At 52.5% G+C, this 19,379-nt stretch overlaps 2 protein-coding genes across 3 annotated transcripts in view; one reads left to right on the top strand and one right to left on the bottom strand.

The window, feature by feature from the left end:
* The window catches only part of PSMC5 (proteasome 26S subunit, ATPase 5), a 142,633-nt gene that overhangs the window by 97,488 nt on the left and 25,766 nt on the right, over positions 1–19,379 (top strand). The window lies entirely within an intron of this gene.
* Positions 13,086–19,379, bottom strand: part of ASIC2 (acid sensing ion channel subunit 2) — a 513,526-nt gene continuing 507,232 nt past the window's right edge. For both annotated transcript variants that reach the window (XM_067312141.1, XM_067312140.1), the window contains exons 7-11: positions 18,912–19,003; positions 16,769–16,848; positions 13,844–13,912; positions 13,561–13,735; positions 13,086–13,187 (exon numbers count right to left, since the gene is read on the bottom strand). In XM_067312141.1, the coding sequence (XP_067168242.1) occupies positions 13,634–13,735; positions 13,844–13,912; positions 16,769–16,848; positions 18,912–19,003 (343 nt within the window). In that variant the 3' untranslated portion in view covers positions 13,086–13,187; positions 13,561–13,633. The remainder of the gene's footprint in view (positions 13,188–13,560; positions 13,736–13,843; positions 13,913–16,768; positions 16,849–18,911; positions 19,004–19,379) is intronic.

Raw genomic sequence — 19,379 nt, 5'->3', positions numbered from 1 at the left:
CCTTTGGTTGCCATGGGCAGCCTCTTAAGCTGCATTAAGTGCCTTTTAGAGAGTCTCAGTACTCTCTCGGGACGGAAGGGAAGTGAGCAGCTGGGGAATGCAGTCAACACTTTTTTTCATGCTACCTTGCAATCGCAAGTGGCTCAGTCCCAGCAGCCTCGTCTGGGGCAGGGCATCAAGGACTCCCCCAAGCATGGTCTAGGAGGCATTTTTGTCCAGATAAGAAAAAGAAATGTTTTCATGAAAAATGAAAAAGTATATATGAAAATGAAAAGTGTATCTGGGGGAGGTGAGAGAAAGAAGTTTTCTGAATGCAGGATGAACTCACTGAACAGGACTGGCCAAGAAAAGGGAAGTTTGGGAAAAGCAGACACAAAAAGAATATTATTTAGTCTGACATTTCCAAATTCAGTACTCTTACGTTTTGGGCCACCTGAACTTAAGGGCTTTTTTAAAGATTTTGTTTGGATTCTGCATGAACTGTGCAAAAAGCAATCTTCAGCCTTGGGAGGGGCTGAGTCTGGCTTACAGACACAAGGAAAATCTGCTCTGGTGCAAATTCTCTGATAAACTCTATTTCTGGCAGTTCTTAAAAAGAATCAGGCTTGTTTTTCACAAACTACAGAGGAGTTATTGATGATATGGGATAAATTGCACGCCCAGTCCCGCACCACCCTGCCTTGCTCAAAAGACACGAGAAATGTTGTCTGAGCCATAGCTACTCTGTCTGCGCACTTCAAACCCGCTTTTATCTCCCACAGCCCTGCTCCTCTGCGGGCCATGCTCCGACCACCTCGCAGACACGCAGGACCCCAGTGCCCCTGTGCTGCCTTCAACACTGCCACTCGTCAAACATTTATAAGTCAGGTCAACCTGGCCTTGGGATACAACCGAGTAGAAAGATGTTTTTGTTTTCAAATTCATACCAACAGAGCACTTGTTCCATCGATTCCAGTCCCTGGGTGTCCTTCAGTAATAAACTCCTCCCAGCAAGCACTGAGGCTACCTGCAGAATCCAAGTTCGTACCTTTGTTTCTGCCTTTGTAAACCAGGAAGAAAGGTTTTTACTTGCTTTGTGAAAACTAGCTGTTGTGTGAGCAGCTGGCCTAATGGAGCTCAGCTCTTCCAGCCTTACATCTAAGACGGGATCTTCTGGTCTCTGCCAAGGGTGCAAGCTTGGATTGCCCCAGCTGGGGCAGCTGTTGCATCTCCATCTCATTTTATTCTTATTGACCACTCTCTGCATCCTCTCTCTCATCATGAGAATAATGAGGGTTTCTCATCTCAGCTCGGTCCCTATTTTCATAATTCTTCTAGCACTCTCATTCCTGCAAAGCCTTTTAGATTTGGTGGTGGCTGGCCAAAGACTTTGGCAGTTGAAGCCTTGAAGGGCTTGGAGGGCAACCGGTGAGACCTGCCTGTTGAGGTCTTGGGATAAAAGAGTCTTTGTGGCATTTGGGCTGGATATATCTAGTGAGCCAGTTGTCAGAGACAGCCTGGGCAGTCCGGGGCTGTCAGCACATCCCAGAGGGTAGTGGCAAGGCAGGAGGGAGGCAGAGAGCTTCTCACAGCGTGGAGGCAAGGCCAATGTGGTGGCCACTGTGGTATCAAGGGCAGATGGTCCTGCGCATCTGGCTTAAACAATAGCGCTGGTGATGGGGGACAGGGCTTAGGACACAAGGGTCTTGTTGCTGCTCAGCCTCTGTGCCACTGCAAGTGCCTGAGATACTTCCACCTATGGCACAGCATCTTTGACAGGAAGGATGGAGGCATATTTCCCTGCAGTAAGATCCAAGTCGGGAGGTGGACCCAGTGGTCAAGTCCAGGGATGTTTTGGGAAGGTGTCTGGTGCTCTGCAGCCAAGGCTTCCGCTGGAGGACTGCACAGGGACACCCATCATGTGGGCTCTGTTGGGACCCATGGGTGCGCGCCAAGTCCTGGCCAGCGGGTCTGTGACCGTGCGAGTTTCCCCAAAGCCCTGAGTTATCTTTTTGCTGCCTGGCCCTTGCCAGAAGGACCTGGAGAAGCACTGCTGGAGGAATGTCTCCCTTTTCCTGGGAAAAACCACCAAACACCACCAGATGCTAGACCGACTCAGGCTTGTAAGGAAACGTGCCACCTCCTAGCACACAGTCCTCTGAAAATCAGGTTGTGAGCATCCATAAGACAGGGACTGGGCCTATCCACATTGCAGAGATAACTGGACCGGGTTTTGGGCAGAAATCTTCCTCTGAAGGAAGCAAGAAACCTGCCAGAATAATTTTTTTTAAGTTTCATGCCTACGAGGCTTTGCCTGACTGAAACGGCTGGGAGACTGGCTGGTGGAAAAAAAAAAACCAAAAAACCCTCCCACCAAAATCAAAGAAAAAAGTTTTTTTGCTTTTTAACTCAGTGCATGGAAGTGTCTTTATTCTCCTTCAAAAGTTGACCCTTTTGTGTTTGAAAATTTTGGCTGGAAAACTGTTTTGCTGTTTGCAGATTTAAAAGCAAAGTGTCCATTTTCAGCTGGTGAGAACAGCAAACCATTGTCTCTTCTCATTACATTTGCTTTTCCCCCCAAAAGCTTCCATTTTCAAACAAAAGCCCTTGGCAGAGGCCGGAGCTGGAGTTGCAATGATTTTTTTCCCCAAAGCAGGGCGATTTGTCCTCAGACAGCAGCGTGGCTGCTGCTCCCATGCCCCGCGCCTTTCTAGTACCAGGGACTCCAGCTAGAACCTGAGCAACTTCCAGCCACTGTTACCTTGTAAATACAGGAGCCTTTGACTTCATGAGCATTTAAAACAATTTATGGGTGTAATGACTCCAACCACATGGCCCGGAGGGTCTATCCATCTTCCAACAGTTTGCTGATGAAGCCTCACGAGCTTTTAATGTTGCTCTTGGCAAAGTGGCCTCTTCTCCTGCAGCTTCAGTTCCTGATCTCTGGCATGTGCATCCCCATGTGCTTTGGCTAAGGCTAATTCAAGATTTCTATTTTTAGCCACTTCCTTGTGTTCATCTCCACATCTTCTGAGACATTCCATCCTTTGCATGTTTTACCCCATGGGTACTTCCACCAGGGGCCAGTGATATCTCATTTTGGTGGTCTTGGGAGTATGTTATTTACTCCCAGTGACTCCCAGTAGCACAGCGCGGAGCCATCTCAGCTTGTTAACATTAAGCAGGCCAAGAAGATTCAGGCTGCTTGTTTTTTAATCACACACAAAATTCCTTCTTCCTTTTAACCCATTTTTTGAAGGAAAAAAAACGACTTTGCTCCACTGTAGGGTGGACTTTGAAGAGCTTGGTTCTGGTCTAAATTTCTATATCCTGTATCCTCCAGACACTTGTGACTGCTGCGCCCTCAGCAAGCTGCAGTCTCTGCTCTTCCATGAAACATCCAATGGATGAGATGATTCAACAAAAAAAATGTGCTCTTGAAATAAGCTCTGGAAGAAGTGGAGCCAGAAAAGGTTTTTAAATCCCCCATGTTGTTCAGACTGAAAACTTAGAAAGCATTTTACCAGGTCCAGATAGCGGGAAGCTGGTATCCACAGACTTTCACAGAGGAGGATTTCTATGCTGTAGCAAACAATAAATAATCAGGAAAGCTGGTTTTCAGGGAATGGATGCGATTGCCAAAAAAGACGCAGCCACCTGAAATAGAAATCCGCAGAATGATCTTACCCCAGCAGAGCGGGAGGTGCACGCAGACGAGAGTGACCTTATTTTCCAGAAATGGAAAAAGAGCTGCAGTGCAGCCATCAAATCTTCTCCCATTCTTTAGGGAGATCAACAGACTGGATGCGAAATGTCGTGTGCTCTGCAAATACGTCCTAACAATAGGTAAGCGGTAATAGGTAGCGGGGATGTAGCGTGTCATGTTTTTACATTCCTTTCTCCTTTGTTTGAAATGTGCTCGAAGCCAAGGCAGGGATAATTTGCAGCAAACAATTTACCAAGTGCTTAGAGCTGCCTCTCCTGCTTGCCAGAGCCTCTCACACTTGAATGTAGCTGTTTTCTGAGCTTGCTCAGCACGTTGGCTTTTTTTTTTTCTTTTTTCTTTTTTTCCTGAAACCTCAAGCAATCCTCACTACTTTTCTTGATGTTTGAGTTGCTGCCTTTTTTCCATGAAAAATGGAATAAAAGCCCCATTGAGGCAATGGGGTTCAGCCTCCCTTCATCCCGCTCTCCCCACTGGGGCCGCAGGTCCCTTTTCCAGGGGCATGGTTGAATCCTTGGCTGGCTCACTGAGTTGTTTTTATAAATGTTTGCCACTGTCTCCCACGATTGGAGAACTGACAGAGCTGCCACTTGGTCTTGGACCAAGGAATGAAGTGATTCCCAACATACTGGTCAAAGGAGGGCTGGAGCGGCTGTGATTGAATGTTACTTCGTTTCCTTGTTACTCTTTTGAGCCAGTTAAAGCCAATCGGGAAAGGAAAAGGTGTAATCAGCTGCCGCCACAGCAATGCTCCAAAAATCCCAGCCCTTCGGTGAGGGCACCATACTGTGGCATTTTACAGAGCTGCTCTCCCCGACTGCCAAAATCCACAGCTCGGTTGAAAATAATTGTTCCTTGAGCAGTGGCATGAGGAAGCCTGATTTCTTACGGCTTCATGCCCCTTATTCCCTGCGTTCCCCTTTGCCTCCAGCAAGGTGGCCACATCCTCCGCCTCCTAGGACAACCCTTCCAGGGAAAGGCAGCACACAGTGAGAGCAGTTCGGTGCCACGTGTGCGGTCCCTCAGTCTCGGCGCTCCCTGTCAGCCTTGCTGCTGCTGGGGCGCTGCCAGCCTTGATCCCAGCAGAGCCACCAACTTGGTATCTCTTCTTCTACTCAACCAGCAACAGCCATGCAATGTGCAGGACCTGGAGTATTACTGAGAGCCCTCAGCCAAATTTCCTTGGAATGGGCTCGTGGGTTTGAAAGCTGCCTGGGGGTGATGGACGAACAGACAAATGGGTTGACAACGAGAGCTCATAAGCCGTGTTTCCTCCAGAGACAGTGTTAAACTCATGGTTTTCTATTGCATCCTGGAAAAAACGGCACAGCTACAGTTCCTGGCTTTTTCATGACTCCATCCAGCCACAGCACATCTGCGACTGCCGTATCTGCTTGCAAATCTTGGTGGGGGCTAGGATTAGGGCTAGATGAGCGAGACAGGGGTCTGGTTATTGGGTCTAGGAAAATCCTCTGGTGTGCCCATGCCCTGGGGAAGTCCCTCTGGGCTTTTGAGGTGGTGGCACCGTGTTGCCAACTCCTGTGAGCCTACCCTGTGTTTCACCAGCTCCTCGCTGTGCGGGTGGGTGGAAGCAGAGCATTTGCGTGAGAATAGCAGTTTTCTTTGCACGTTTCCAAGCTTCTTCCTGAGCGTTTGAAACTGTGAAATGAATGTCACCTTCCTCGCTCTGGCGGTGGGAGGCACAGGAAAAGAAAACAAAAAAAAAAACCCCCCTCCACCCAACACGCATTTCTTTTAAGGAAAAGTCTCGTGACTGTTTGAGGCGATCTCATGATTTCTGGGAGGCTTGCTGCTGGGTATTGCTCAGGGCATAGAGAGCAGCGATGAGCATGGGAAAACCCAGCTAGTGAATAACTAGGGAAAAATCCTGGCTCAGCACAACTGGGAAGACCCTGCTGATGTGGCAGCACCTCCCTCGTGTAAAGCGGCGCTGAGGGGTGTGTGTGGGGACAACGGGCCAGGCAGCCGCATGTCGCATGATGTGTAGCGCCATGCTGCACAAACTGTGAGGCAGCTGATGGGCTCCTCTCTCCTTCTGAGAGCTGCTCCCAGGAGGTGTCATGAGGTGGTGCAGCATCCCATGGCACCAGTGTTTTTAAGTCCTCATGGGATGCTGCACCTTCTCATGAAGTTTCTCCCACTTCATAAGCTTCTGTGCCCCAGGGTCTGAATACTCAGTAACTGGGATGTCAGGAGCAGGGATGTGGGTGAGAGCATCAGGATGAGGGTGCATCAGGCCAGGCTCTGTCCCAGCACCCTGTGGTGGACGGACCTACTGACTGGCAGGCTGAATTTTAACCCCTGCAAAGTTTTGCACGCACTAGAGGTGCTCCCAAAAGCTGAGCTGTCCTCAGCTAAGCTGGGCTGCCTGCAACGGCCTCCTATGCAGCACTTCTGGTTCTTGCAGTATCCTAACACCCAGGAGGTGCTGGAGAACACCCAGCAAGGTGGCCCTGCTTGCTGGACAGAGTTGGGTGGTCTTGGTCCTAAGCAACACTGAGCTGCGGCTGCAGTGATTCATGCCACTTGCATGTGTGGCACCCTGGTGTGTGCACTGGCTCAGCTGCTCTTCGCCGGAGCCAAGTGACCCTTCTTGCACAGGACCTGCTTTTACACCATGCTCCAGCCAGGGCTGTGCTCTCTGCAGGCATCCCCCGTGAGCGGAAATAATCATTTTCCTTAAGAAATATAACTTGCTATTCTTGGCTTCAGCCCAAAGCCAACATCTTCAAAGATGGGTTTTGGTTTTTTTTTTTTTTCCTTTTCTTCCAGCAACTGTGAAACAAAACACATTTCACAACCTGAGGAAGCTGAGCCTCACTTATTTTTGACATCTTGAAGGGGGAAAAGCAGCAAGTTTTGTGGGTTTTTTTTGTGCAAGGAGTTTCATAACTCTGGTCTGCAGCCCCTGTCTGAGAGCTGGAGCACAGACAGAGAGAGGAGACCAAAGGAGGGTCTCCCCAGCGAGCGTGCTATGGGCACCCAGCAGTTTTAAGACATGGAGCAATGCTGGATAAGAGCAGAGCAGAGCTACAAAGAGTTGGTTTTTTTTTTTTTAAGCACATGGAGGGTGACACGCTGGGATGGGACTTTTCGCCCAGACTTTGGCTCTGCAGTGCTCACAAGCGCGGCAGCGCTGGAAGTGGCGAGGGAAGATTTGTCGCCTGGGGGCACAAGCAGCGAAGCGGCAGGACGTAAATCTCTGCCGCCTGCTGAGCAGAGGCCAGAGGAAGGAAGCAGCTTGTTGATCTCCTGGCATGATGAGAGGACAGGGAACTGGGCACTCAAGCAGGGCCTTGTCCTAGGAGAAAAGCAGGTAAAAAAGGGAAAAACTGACCTGAACAGATAACTAAGGGCATAGATGGGCATCAGCGACGGCTCCTGCCCAGGATGCCAGGCAGACCCAAGGAGAGCAAAGCCAGGGCACAGGCTATTTCCAGCACGACGCCAGTGCTCACGCTGCCATTTGAAGGCAGGAGATTAAGCTGGTTTCTCCCTTGTGCAGCTGAAGACGCTACCTTTGAAGCGCCGTATCCAAACCTTTCGGCTCCTGTGTTGTCACCCAGAGGCAGCCGCTCATTTTGGACGGGGCCACGGCATTGCAGCTGCTTGGATCACAGGTTAACGGGCCCCACAAGCGCCGCGGGCTGAAGCGCATTACTCACCTCGCCCCACGCGGGCTCTTGCCGTGGCAGCACCAGGCTCCAAACTCAGCCCAGCGCCCCTCCGCGATGCCCCCCTGCCTGCTGCCATCGAGAGGCCGCAGAGTACAACGGCCCGTAAAGGCCGAGCTGTTTATTAGCGCTTATATTAGTGTAGCGAGCGGACGGGCATGTCCTCAGCCCCCCTCCCCAGGACATGGCATAATGTTCCCTTTCTTCGAGTACAAATTTGGCTTTGCAGCTGATAGATAAGACAACCGGCGTCGCCGCAACGTGCGTCGCCTCTAATCTATTGCCACGCTAGATCCTTGACAGAGAAACAGTTTGTACCCAGTGGTGATTATTTCTTCCCTGCCAGTCTTAGCGCTCACGCTGCTTTCAGTGCGATAAGCAATTGAAATATAGACAGTTTTTAAAGTACCCCTCGGAGCCTGGAAGTCGAAGACATCAAACGCAGAAATAGCTGGGAGCAGAGGAGCGACTCCCAGGCAGAGATCTGGTTGTGAATTCCTGGGGTAAGAAAAAGGGTTGTGAGCAGCTAACGGTGGAGAATTAGGTGTAAATCTGGCTTTTTAGGGGACAGGATGAAGTCAGGCACTAGCAGGCTCAAACCCCAAGTTTTGGAACCTGTGCTCATTCCCGTGGGGAAGGCTCCACCTTCGCTCAGCTGGTGCACGGAGCCTGGGCAAGAAATGCCAGCAACCCCGAGACCATGTGTACTCGGTGCAAGGATGGTAAGTCAGGCTAGGTACAGGCTGCCGTGCAGACTTGGTCCTGGCAACTTGCAAAATATTGGATGCAGTAAACAGTACTGGAGGGCTCACAGGTGATTCTGAGCAAGGGTGCCCATTCCTGCACACCATTCTCCATTTCTAAGCCCTTTAATATCATCTGACAAGGCCTTCTCCATAACCCAGGCCAGAGGGTGCTGCCTAGGCATGGGGGCCTGCACTAGGAGCTCATGTGTTAAAAAAAAGTTGCCCTATCTCGATTTAAAGACTTCAGGGACTGAGGTACCCACCCTGGCCCCCGGCAGGCTCTTCTCATCTGAATGCATCTCACTGCCACCTCCCACCCCGACCCACTGTTCTGCCTTTGTCTGTCAGATTAAAAAGTCCTTTATTAGAAAGTCCTTTATTAGAAATCTCTCCACAGAGGAATCTGTAGACCCCCATGGAGCCACCTCTTCACCTTCCCTTTGTTAGACTAAATGACTTGAACCTTCATCTCAGGAGAAGGCAGCTTGCCAAGTCTCCAGGCCGCCCTTGCAGCTCGCCTTTGAACCCTCTGCAGTTCAGCAGCAGCCTTTCTGCGAGCGGCTGCCTGAACGAGGCTTGCTTTTGTGCAGGAGGAAGGTCAGTGGTGGGACGCTTGGGATCCGGAGGAATATGCCCTATCCCAGCGCAGTGCGAGTCTCTTTTAGATTTTATATGCTATATTGAGCCCACTAAGACAAGACCGTACTTGTTGCCTTTTGGCGTCCGCACAGCAAACACACAGCAGACAGAGGTGGAAGCTGAGTTACTGGTGTTGCCTTCAAATCCCAGGTGTCCAGGCTACCGGCTCTGCTCTCAGTGATAGATGCAACAGCCAAATTTTAGCACGCTCAGAGTTGGTGGCGAGGATGACCCTGCCTGTCCACTTTGGGCCAGAAAGCAGTCCTCCCCGCTGGCTCCACGGGGCTGGCATCGACACAGGCAGCATCATTGCACCCCAGGCTTGCTGCGTTTCAGCTCCTCCAGCTCTCCCTTTCTCCACCACCGTCCTCTCCTCTCCCCAGTTGCAGGCTCTCGAAGCAGGAGAGGGCAGGCAGCTGATGCTAAGAGGGCTCTTGAATCAGTGCCGGTGCTAAGAGCCTGTCTGAGAGCCTAGCAGACAGCTCCAATCAGCGTCATGTCTCCTGGCCTGGTGGGCACATCGGAAACATTCCAGCCGAAAGTTTGCTGAGAGCCACTCAGTGCGCAGCTGGGTTCCCGCAGGGAAGCAGAGGGCCAAAACCTGCCAGGTCCGGGGCAGTGCCATGTAGAGGCTGCTGTGGATGCACGGGCTGGCACAGATGCAGTTGGACCCGTCAGCTGGTGGATAAACCTCAGTCTTGGCCCTGAGGCAGATCCCATCGTGGGGGCAGCGATGGGAATGGGGGGAGAACTTCTGGGCAAGCATGAACCCACCAGCATTAAAGCTGCTAAACCCAGTGCAAATGCCCCAGCATGACCCACCTTGGCCACTTACGGTCTTTCCCAGAAGGGATGGAAGAAGTCACGGCTAAAAGGCTTGTTCATCTTCTTCCGCTGTCTGCTGCCCTCCAGCTCAAACAACCAGGCAAGAAGAGCTCCAGAAGACATGGGGCAGACCGCTAAAGAGCTGGGGGGGGGGGGGTGCCTTGCTTTCCTCCTCCATGCCTGGAGGGGCTGGTGCCCCCTGGGATGGCACAAAAGGCAGCCATGAGCTTTGCAAGCCTCTGGTGCTGCTGGTTTCTGGGTTGGCTTGCTCTCAGCGTGAGGTCCATCAACCTACCCACCATGTTGCTGCTGTTGTCTGAGCTGTCTCTCTGCAATGTAGAGTTTGGTGGCAATCCCTTAGGTGCCTATGTGGCTTTTTTGGGTGGAGACATAGGTTTGGTACTTAAACACATGTTTTAGTAAAGGGCTGCCCCAGGGATTTAGTGAAGTAGCCCAAGAGCTGAGGTGTCTAAATACTGCCAGGTCCAGTGGAAGCTCCTTCAGGACTAGCTATCAAGTGGTACCACCTCATCTGCTAAGGACTGACATATTGCCACAGTGTCTCAGCCCTTTTCCCCCATCCCCGCTGGATACCCACGTGACTTCCCTGTGCATTTGGGGGCTGGAGCCTATAAAGTCCTGAGTTCCTGCTTGCACTCAAAGCCAGCCATTAGCGAGCAGAAGGGATAGAAGATCAGTTTGCACAAGGAGTCCAGCCCTGACTGGGCTTTGGCTGCTGGCTCGCTCAGCGCAAGGGGCACTGCTGAGAGCCCAGAGATGCTGCAGTGAGGCACCTGGAGCCAGGTCTGGCACAAATTCCTTCCACTGGTCCAGAAAGTGACTACAGGGAACCAGCTGGCACAGGGCGCTGGCAATGGAAGACGGAGCTTGATGGCTCCACAGCATTACAGCCAGGCTGTTGATGAGCACTTGTTACCAGTTGCTGGCTGTTGGGCCTCCCATGTGTGTTTGAACGTGTGGCCTGAGTCCAGGTCCCAGGTGATAACGAAAGCTGATAACACAAAACAAGCTCTTCAGAAAGTCCCTTCAAGGCCATGCTCTTCAGGAGCAACCAGTGATGCTGCCCCCAGGCCAGCTTGCCTGTTCAAGTGATCTTTTTTTCCTCCACAGGTGGTATTAGCAAAACTCTTCAGAGCACCCCTGGGCACCCCCATGGCATCCCAGCTCATCAAGTGGCAGCTTCAGCAAAGACTTCCAATGACTCTTTGCCAAAAACTCTTAACAGAGATTTAACAAATTGCCAAGTGGGAAAATTTATATGCATTGAAATGACACTTGGGGTCACTGTTGCCCTTAACCCTTTGGAGAGCACACATCTGAGTGCATCTTATCTGGCAGTACTTGTCTGGCAGCCTGGACGGGATCAGATTGAAACCTGTCTGCTGCTCTTTGATGTCTGAAGGGACTGTGCTCACCTTCCTGCTTGGTGAAGGTGTTTTGGGGTGTTCAAGCCCATGAGTCAGGTTCTTTGTTGGGAATTTTACTGGTTTTATTGTTCAAGGGAGAAGGGCTCTGCTCAGAGCTGGCTAAAGCAAGCGATGTTTGCTCTCCTCTGCCAGCAGCATGGGCAGGTGCCATAAAGTTGGTTGAGATCTAGACCCACACTGCAGCTCCTGGTCAGGCAGCCATGCTGGAGATGGAGCAAAGCCCTGCTTTTGCCTGGGACAGCATGATCCTGGAGCTATATTTCAGTGGTGGTGATGGGGCTATTTGTCCTAAGTGCCCTACTCAGTTCCTCACCTTGGGTCCCTTGCCCTGAGCAGGTCGGATAAGGTAGGGCCTGCTGCCATGGGGGACCGTGCCCTGCTGCAGCTTGGATTTTTGTCCGAGTACAAGAAAGCTCTTGTTGACTTAGGTGGACTAGGAGTTAGACCCACGCTAAGCACCCTTGGCCAGTTGCTCTCTAGACATTACACTTGCGGGTACACTCTAACCCAGACTGAGTGATGGACTGGAAGTAGCTACTCCACCTGCAATCTCTCTGCACCCCTTCAAAAAGCTGGTGTGGCTGTGGGTACGGGGGGGGGATCCATATGGCTTTTGGGACACTGCAGAATAGCGATGCTCTGGTAAACCCCACTCGTTTCATATTGCCCCTGCCCTTTGGCGCAGGTGCCCTTCCCAGCCATGCCAGCTGTCCCCAGGACCTGCCCTTGCACCATGCTCTGGCCAGGAGCAGGACTTGAGCTGAAGAAAGGCATTTCTAAAGCCAGTGCGAGAAGCAAGCCCAGCTTTGAGGATGGATTTGCATCTTCTGCAACACAGAGGGATAGACTTCAGCTTGGGTGCTCCCTCAGCCAGCCACCAGCCTCTGCCTTCAGACCCAAACCTCCACCTATCCCAGCCTTCAGTATCCCCTGTGGGCAAATCCAGGCTGATTTCCGCTCCCTGTGGCTGGTTTGTTGCCTTCCTGGGAGTTGGGGCTCTACCAGCACTGCCGAGGAAACGGCTTTTTGCAGTCCAGCCACGGCTCTCCCTGTTGCAGGTGACCATAGCCACCACACTGTCGGCAGTCACTGGCCATGGAGCGGAGCCCATGACATGAGCTAAGAGAGCTGCAAAGCCACACACACACACACACACACACACACACGCACGCACAGAGCCTACTCCCATTTCTCCAGGCTAAGAAAACAGCAGGGTTTGGAGCTTCATGAAACTCGCTTTCTCTCTTTATTGGGGCAAAACCACATCATTTTGACAAGGCACCCAGTTCCCTTGATGCTCCTGGTGACTCATAAATGAGACTCCAACGGGTGACCGCAACGCACGGAAGCGGAGCCAGCCCAACACCAGTGGGCGTCTGTAGAGCAGAAGCAACATGCTGAGCCCAAGGGCCGTCACGGAGAAGACGGGGACGTTGCTGAGGAGCGGCTGGTGTCAGCGCCAAGCGTGCCCATCCGGCGTGACGCCAGGGCGCGTGAGGAGGACGGCAAAAGAAATACGGGAAGCGAAGGGTGAGGACCGGCCCTGGGACGGCTCATCTCGGCGCCTGCCCATCACCCGGCCGAGGGGACCGGGTCTGGGGATGGGGCACGGCAGAAATGACACAGCCCGGCCATTTCCACAAGACCAGCTTTAATATCAGTCATGAGAACGAGGAGAAAGCACAGAATAAATTAACGGAGGAAAATTAAAACAAAAAAAAAAAGGAAAAAAAAAAAAGAAATAATAATAATAAAAAAAGAAAACCACCGCCCCGTGCCCACCCCGCCGAAGACGGACTACACAAGCTGCGTTACAGACGGAGGAGCACGACACAGCAGCCGCGGCGTGGATCCACCGAGAGCCACCCGGTCCGGCCCGGCGGGGACCGCCCGCGCTGTCCAGGGATGCTCACCTTTGGGTGACGCGAAGCTCTGAGGCGAGCCGGCCTCGCGGGGCCTGGCCGAGCTTAAGAGTCATCACAGACTGACACGAAGGACAAGAACGGAAGAAGAATCCAAGAGCTGCGACTTTGTTTGTTTCTTTATTCTAATTCAGCCTACGACGTTAGTAATGGTGATTTCAGGGGATGGCTGGGCCCGCGAATTCCTTCTCGGTAGTGAAAATCAGAGACTGTAAAGAGGAACAGAGCTTATAAAGACAGATAGGAATATTGCCGTAAAAAGAGTTGGCATGCAAGTGCTTTATACATTTGGCAGTATGTGAAATGGTGGTTTTTGTTTTTTGTTTTTTTCCTTTTTTCGGTTTGTCGGTTTTGTTTTGCACAGTTCGAAAATGAGCTGCTGCCTTCACATCTCGAAGACGACCCCCCCCCCCCCACAGGAAAGGACAACGCAAGTCAAGTCCAAGGCGCCTCTCTGGTTTTGGCAGAGTATATATTATATATATATATATATAAATATATATATATTTATTTTTTTTAATGCATAGCGTTTTTCTTCAATTTTTTATTTTATTTTATTTTATTTTTTCCCCCGTTGCAAACCTGAGCTCGGTCCCTGCTTTCCTGTGCAGTTTCCCTTCCTTAGGTGTTGGCACTGTGGAGCTGGCGGCCGGTGTCAGCAGGCGATCTCCTCCAGCGTTCCCAGGGTGGCCTGCAGGGGCACGTTCACAGTGTGGCTGATGGTTTCCGAATGATTTGGCATGGGGTCGCAAGTGCTCTGCGGAGCGAGAGCGGGCGACAAGGTTAGCGCGGGGCCCCTCGACGCTCCCTGCCCCTCCGGGATGCTGGGAAGCTTTCCGGACCTGCTCCCAAGGGGGCTCCTTACCACGTTTTCGTCATGGCTCCCCTCCTCTTCCTCCTTGCCCAGTAGGTCTAACAATTTCTCCTTGATCAGCTGCAAGAGAGGAAGATTTGGTGAAGCCGGGCAGGAGCAGCTGAGCACATTTCCCTGCCTACGGGGCCATCGGCAAGGCATGGAGCGTGTCAAAACTCCTCTCTCCGCAGGGAAAAAAAAAAGAAAAACACAACCACCCCCTCAAATTTTTAAAATATATTTTGGGGTATATTGAAAAATGTCAGCTGGATGAGCAGCGTTTCCCTTCAAAGCCACGTTGCTACCTTGGCAGCTGCTGCTGCTGAAAAACATATTTCATTTTCAAGGGAAATCCTGGACATGTTGAAAAGCGAGAGTGTTCTTCTTCAGACTGGGGGGAAAAAAAAAAAGCAGCAAGCTGAAAACTTTAGCAAGTGGGTCAGTTCCTAAGGAAGCAATATTGGTGCTGGTAAGGGACCAAACGAAGCCTCCTTTGGGGGAATTATGAAAAAAAAAATCATCTCTAGGATCAGTGTTTCATTCAGCTTTGGCCAGACCCCTGGCAAAGACCTGAGATATCTGTTTGCTGGCAGCCTCAAGAGACCTCGCAAGAGCTTTGGTTGAAAATGCCACAAATTTTACGCGAATGGAAGCCGCCCTCCAACAACCCCCAGGGCAGATTAGACCAACTGTGTAGAACAGGCACCGTTCAAGATGCTTTTCTCCTTCCCTCCCTCCCCAAAGCAGGTTCAACACAGGTTTCCAGGTGTCCTTGCAGATGCCCTCTGCCTCGCGCACAGCCGGATGGAGCCTCTCCAAGGAGACAGGGACCGTTCCTAAGATATACTTGCCCCCAAAGAAGAAAAAAAACAGGCACTAGAAAAACTTTTTGCCAAGTTCTGTAAGCAGATGTCAAACAACAAGGAGGGGAAAAAACAACCCAAACTTGCAGAGATTTCTTATTAGTTTCTTATGAAAGAACCGAAGAAAGCCTGGAATAGTCGATTTTAATGAAATATTGCATTCATCCAGACCGAGCTATAAACTGAAGAACAGGTTTTGTTTGCGCTCTGAAGCCATTATTAGCTTTATGCTTGTAATTCTCAATATATTTTATTGCGGAATAATGCCACCAAGTGTTAATAGCTGCCCAGAAGGGACTGCGACGGGGAGCGACCGTCTTTTACAACGTAAAACCATCAGCCCGACTTTCACAACGTTTAAGAGGTTTTCAAAACGCTCCAGCGAGTTGGGCGCCGCGAGTCCTTCTGCACCCGCCCGGTTTAAGCCGCTCGGACACGCACCGACGCAACTGCTATGAGCTAGCCCTGACCGTAGTATAGAAAAATGGTTTATTGAAACCACTAAAACGACTTTTTTGTTCAGTAAGCAAAACAACATACGGCAATGCACTGGACTATCATAACAGGCACAGGGCGGGGGGAGATGGGCTTTGCTTGAGATTGGGAATGTGAATTTTCTTCCTTCATCCCTCTCCGAAGTGAGCATCCCACCAGCATTTCTCGCGCACTCAGAGCGGGCCACGGGGTAATGCCTCGGAGGGCAAATAAATGTGGGAACTGGGCTGAGCCGGAAGGGATTTGAGCTGCGGAGCGGCTGGACAGAGTGGGCAGCCTGGCCGGTCCTATTGGGAAAAGGGGCTCGGACAGGGCTATGAGAGCCCAAGACATGGTGTATTCGGGTGCTGGAGCCCTGGAGCCATTGCATTAAAATCCCAGGATGCCGTTGAGAATTACCAGGAGGCACCAAGGGACAAAGGCAAGGGACAAGTCCGTTTGGGGCCCTGCATCACCGAAATCCCGCACCTCGAACCGGCCACGGGGGCGGCCGTGGCGGGAGGAAGGCTGCAGGCACGAGGAAGACGCTGCCGTTCGCAGACAGCACATGCCGCTGGGTCGCAGGAGGCCCCAGCCCGGCTCTCGGCGCAGTGTGACGCTGAAGGGAGCAGACACCAGTGTCTGCGGTAGCAGAAAGCCATGGGCGAGCTAACCGGCTCTGACAGCGCATCCCACCCGGGCTCGTCCAGGCGTATTTTGGCACCGCAGCAGGGCTAAAACCACCTGGGAGATGCTGAGCTGTGCAACAGGGTTGAAACATTACTTAGGCAAAAGGGGATAAAAATATATCAGGGTCATAACTCTGCTGCTGCAAGGCAGGAGCTCTCGCCACCGGGCGGGAGGGCTGCTGGAAAGCAGTGGCCCCTCTGGACGGGTTATTGCAATATTTCCCGTTAACGGGAGCTTGCACTTTTCTCTGGAGCAGCTGCTGCCAGCCACGGCGGTGCCACAGGACCGTGCTCGATCCGGTCTCAGCACTTCCTAGAAAGCACCTTGCTCCTGGGTTTCTGGCAGAGCTGCAGACGGCAGATAACAGGCGCGGAGACTGCGTGGGGCTGGGTTGCGTTTTTCCACCCTCCGGCAGCGGCACAAGGGCTGGCAGAGCTGCTTTTCCAGCCCGACGGGCCGATTGGGACTCGCGGATTATTTAAAGGCATTTTTATGAAAAGACGGTAATGGTGCGTGGCTGCCTACGAGTAGCCGGGTGCGGACGGTGCAACAGCATGGCCCGGACCGGCTGCCAGCGCCGCGGCGTTGGAAGCAGCACAGCCACATGAACACGGGGCTCTGCCTGGGCTAATTAACCCAAATGAGAAGCAAATCTCATTAGCCGAGGCCAGGTGACAGCTACGTGGCGCGGCGGCCTCCGCAGCGTGGCAGTCCCGGGGGCATTTCCCACTCATCTGGCCCTGACGCAGGGAGCTCGTTGCCGATGTGGCATTAATTATCATGGAGAAGGTCCGTCTGGGCACACCAGGCATGGATAGTCCCGTGGTCGCGACGGCGCCCAGCTCGGGGTCAAGGCCTGCAAGCAGACGCTCCGTGCGAGGAAGGAGAAGGTGAAGCGAGACGGTCTTACCTCGTATATATAATCGAAGAGCTCTAGTATAGTGAGGATACTAGCACCGATAAATAGTCCCATTTGGCCTCCAATGTCACCTAGGAGAGAAAACAGGATGAAAACAGAGCCTGGAAAAGGAGACCACGTGTTTCTCGGGAGCCTGAGCGCCAGTCTGGCCTGCCCCGTGCCGGGGAGCCTGGACCGAAGCTGATGGCTCAGCAACGCTCGTGCACGCGTCCATCCACCGTGGTCCAGCTTCCCTGGGAACAGCAGCGCTCGCCGTTCCCAAAGAGCGGCGAAATGCAAAGGAGTCACCTACGGACATCGCGGGCACGGCGAGGGCAAACACCAACAGCTCCAGCAGTGTGAAAAGCATCCTGGGGATGATGTCCCCGGCCACCAAACCACACTACAGCATCAGGCCAGGCCACGCAACGTGGGTCCCAGCGGGGATGATGCAGGTAGCGCTGGGCAGATCGATAACCATTTCTCCTGCTAACGAGGCCTTCGTACTGAAGCCTAATGAGAATGCAATAGCGCTGTAATGTGCGTGCTGGCATCAGAGGAAGCCATCTGTCACAGCCAGACAGCAGCTTTCATCCCAGGAATCCCCAAAGCCTTCCCAAAGAGGGAAGGAGAGAAGGTGGGGGAAGGAAGAAGATGCCATGGAAGAATTAGGTAAAGTCCCACGGAGCCTAGAAAAAGCCCCGGGCTGCCAAAGAGAGGAACCGGAGAGGGACGATCAGAGGGCGACAGAGCCCCCAAATCCTGCTAAACGGCCAGCACGACCCATGACATGGGACAAACATCAGGAGATGGGGACAAGCCCGCAGCGAGCGCCATGTGGGGTGGGATGTAGTGCATGCACACAGGGTAACTTTCCCGGCTGCTTAAAAAAGGCATCAGAGCGGCATGGGAGGTTCCCGCATCCGACACCGGTTGGACAGAGGACGGGGCCGAGCTGGCACCTCTCGCTCCTGAAACTGCAGCCCTGAACGTGCTGCCAACTTCCCTCCGGGTGCCGCTCCTCAGGATTTGGGGAAGGGACCGCACTGCCATGGCGACAGCGTAGCTGCTCAACCACCACTTTTCAGGTGGAAAACAGCCCAGAGGGCCTTGCGATGACGAGAGAGAGATTTTTTTACAAACAAATTACGGCGAGCTTTCACCGGAGCGATCGCAGAGCTGCCCGGCTGCAGCGAGAGCCGCTGCGGAGAGGAGCTCAGCTTGCACTCCTGTGAGGGACCTTCGGTTTCCTACAGAGCTGAAGACCTCCAAGAGGAAAGGAGACCCCGTCCCAGCGCCGAGCGCACTTCGGGGATGCCACGTCCCACGTTTTGGGCTATGCTCCTGCCACGGAGCTTGCTGTTTTTCCTAACACAGCACCCTCGGTTTGCAGATTTGAGGGTGCTCAGGAAACTCATCCAGGTCCTTCCCAGATGTGGCAGAAAGACCCAAGCAATTCGGTAGCTTCTGTAAATAATTCTGTACATATTGCAGTCTTATCCTAGGTTATCCATCCCTGCTCTTGTGGATGCTGAGCTGCCTCCTCACCCCAGGGACAGGCTCCCAGGGCAAAGCACACACACAGGAGACATCCTGCTCCCTCATCCTCCCAGGGGGGCAGAAGTTACCATGGAGGTAAGAATGGGGGCCGCGGTCTGGTCCTTATGGTCAGGATAGGAGAGGCAGAGGCAGGGCCTCCTCAGGTGGCATCTCAACAGCTGTATCTCGAGGGGCCAGGAGGAGGGTGAGAGGCAGCCACCCAGGATCCCCACTAATTGCATTTGCTGCTGGCTGGCTGTTAGCGGCGAAGCTGATCCGCCTTTGGGTTAGTGCACAGAGTTACAGCTGCAAACATGAGAAGCAGGTACCTGACAGTGGATATTTGGCTCCCACCCATTGCTCTCCTTCACCTTGCTGGGACGGCGCACAGCACGGATTGCAAGGCTGAGTGTGTGCGGACAACATGCATGCTTTTCCTGACCAAACACCTCTGTTCTCCCAACCCTATGGGTCCCATGCACCCAAATCTGCTGCTAGCACCCACATAGCTTCACCCCCACCTGAGGCTAAGAGCTCAGGGTCCTGTCCTCACTGGAAAGGAAGATGGATTTGAAGCACGTGACAGGTGACAGTTGGATACCCAGTCTCTCCTTACCAAGTAAGGCTGCCACTTCATAGGCTTTCTTCTGCTCAATCGTCTCATAGTTGAGTGCTTCAAAAAATATGTCCAGCACAAGAATATTCTCTCTGTAGAAACAGGACAACAGCATCAGCCCCTCAGCCGCCAGCAGCCTTGTGTGCTTTGGGAGAGGAAAGAAATGGGACTTGTTGGCCTTTATTCCTCTCCCTGTCCTGACTGCTCTCTTTGTGGAGGCCTCAGCAACCCACAGACATTTGGGTCTCTTGGAGACCAAGGCCAGAAGGTACCATTAGGAGCCTGGCAGCCACCACCTTAGATCAAGCTGGAGAACTTCTCCCCAGGATCTCTGCTCAGGAACCAAGCACTGGGTCTCACTTTTTAGACACCAGCACGTGCCCAAAGCATGCTTAACATGGAATAACTACTGCTGCTAAGACCAATGGTGCTTTAGAGACACCTTCCCTCCCATAAAACAAAGGAGAT

Source organism: Apteryx mantelli, chromosome 28 (genome assembly GCF_036417845.1).
Source record: "Apteryx mantelli isolate bAptMan1 chromosome 28, bAptMan1.hap1, whole genome shotgun sequence".
NCBI lineage: Eukaryota > Metazoa > Chordata > Aves > Apterygiformes > Apterygidae > Apteryx > Apteryx mantelli.
The sequence above is the reverse complement of the archived record's forward strand: the minus strand, read 5'-3'. Positions and strand labels throughout refer to the sequence as shown.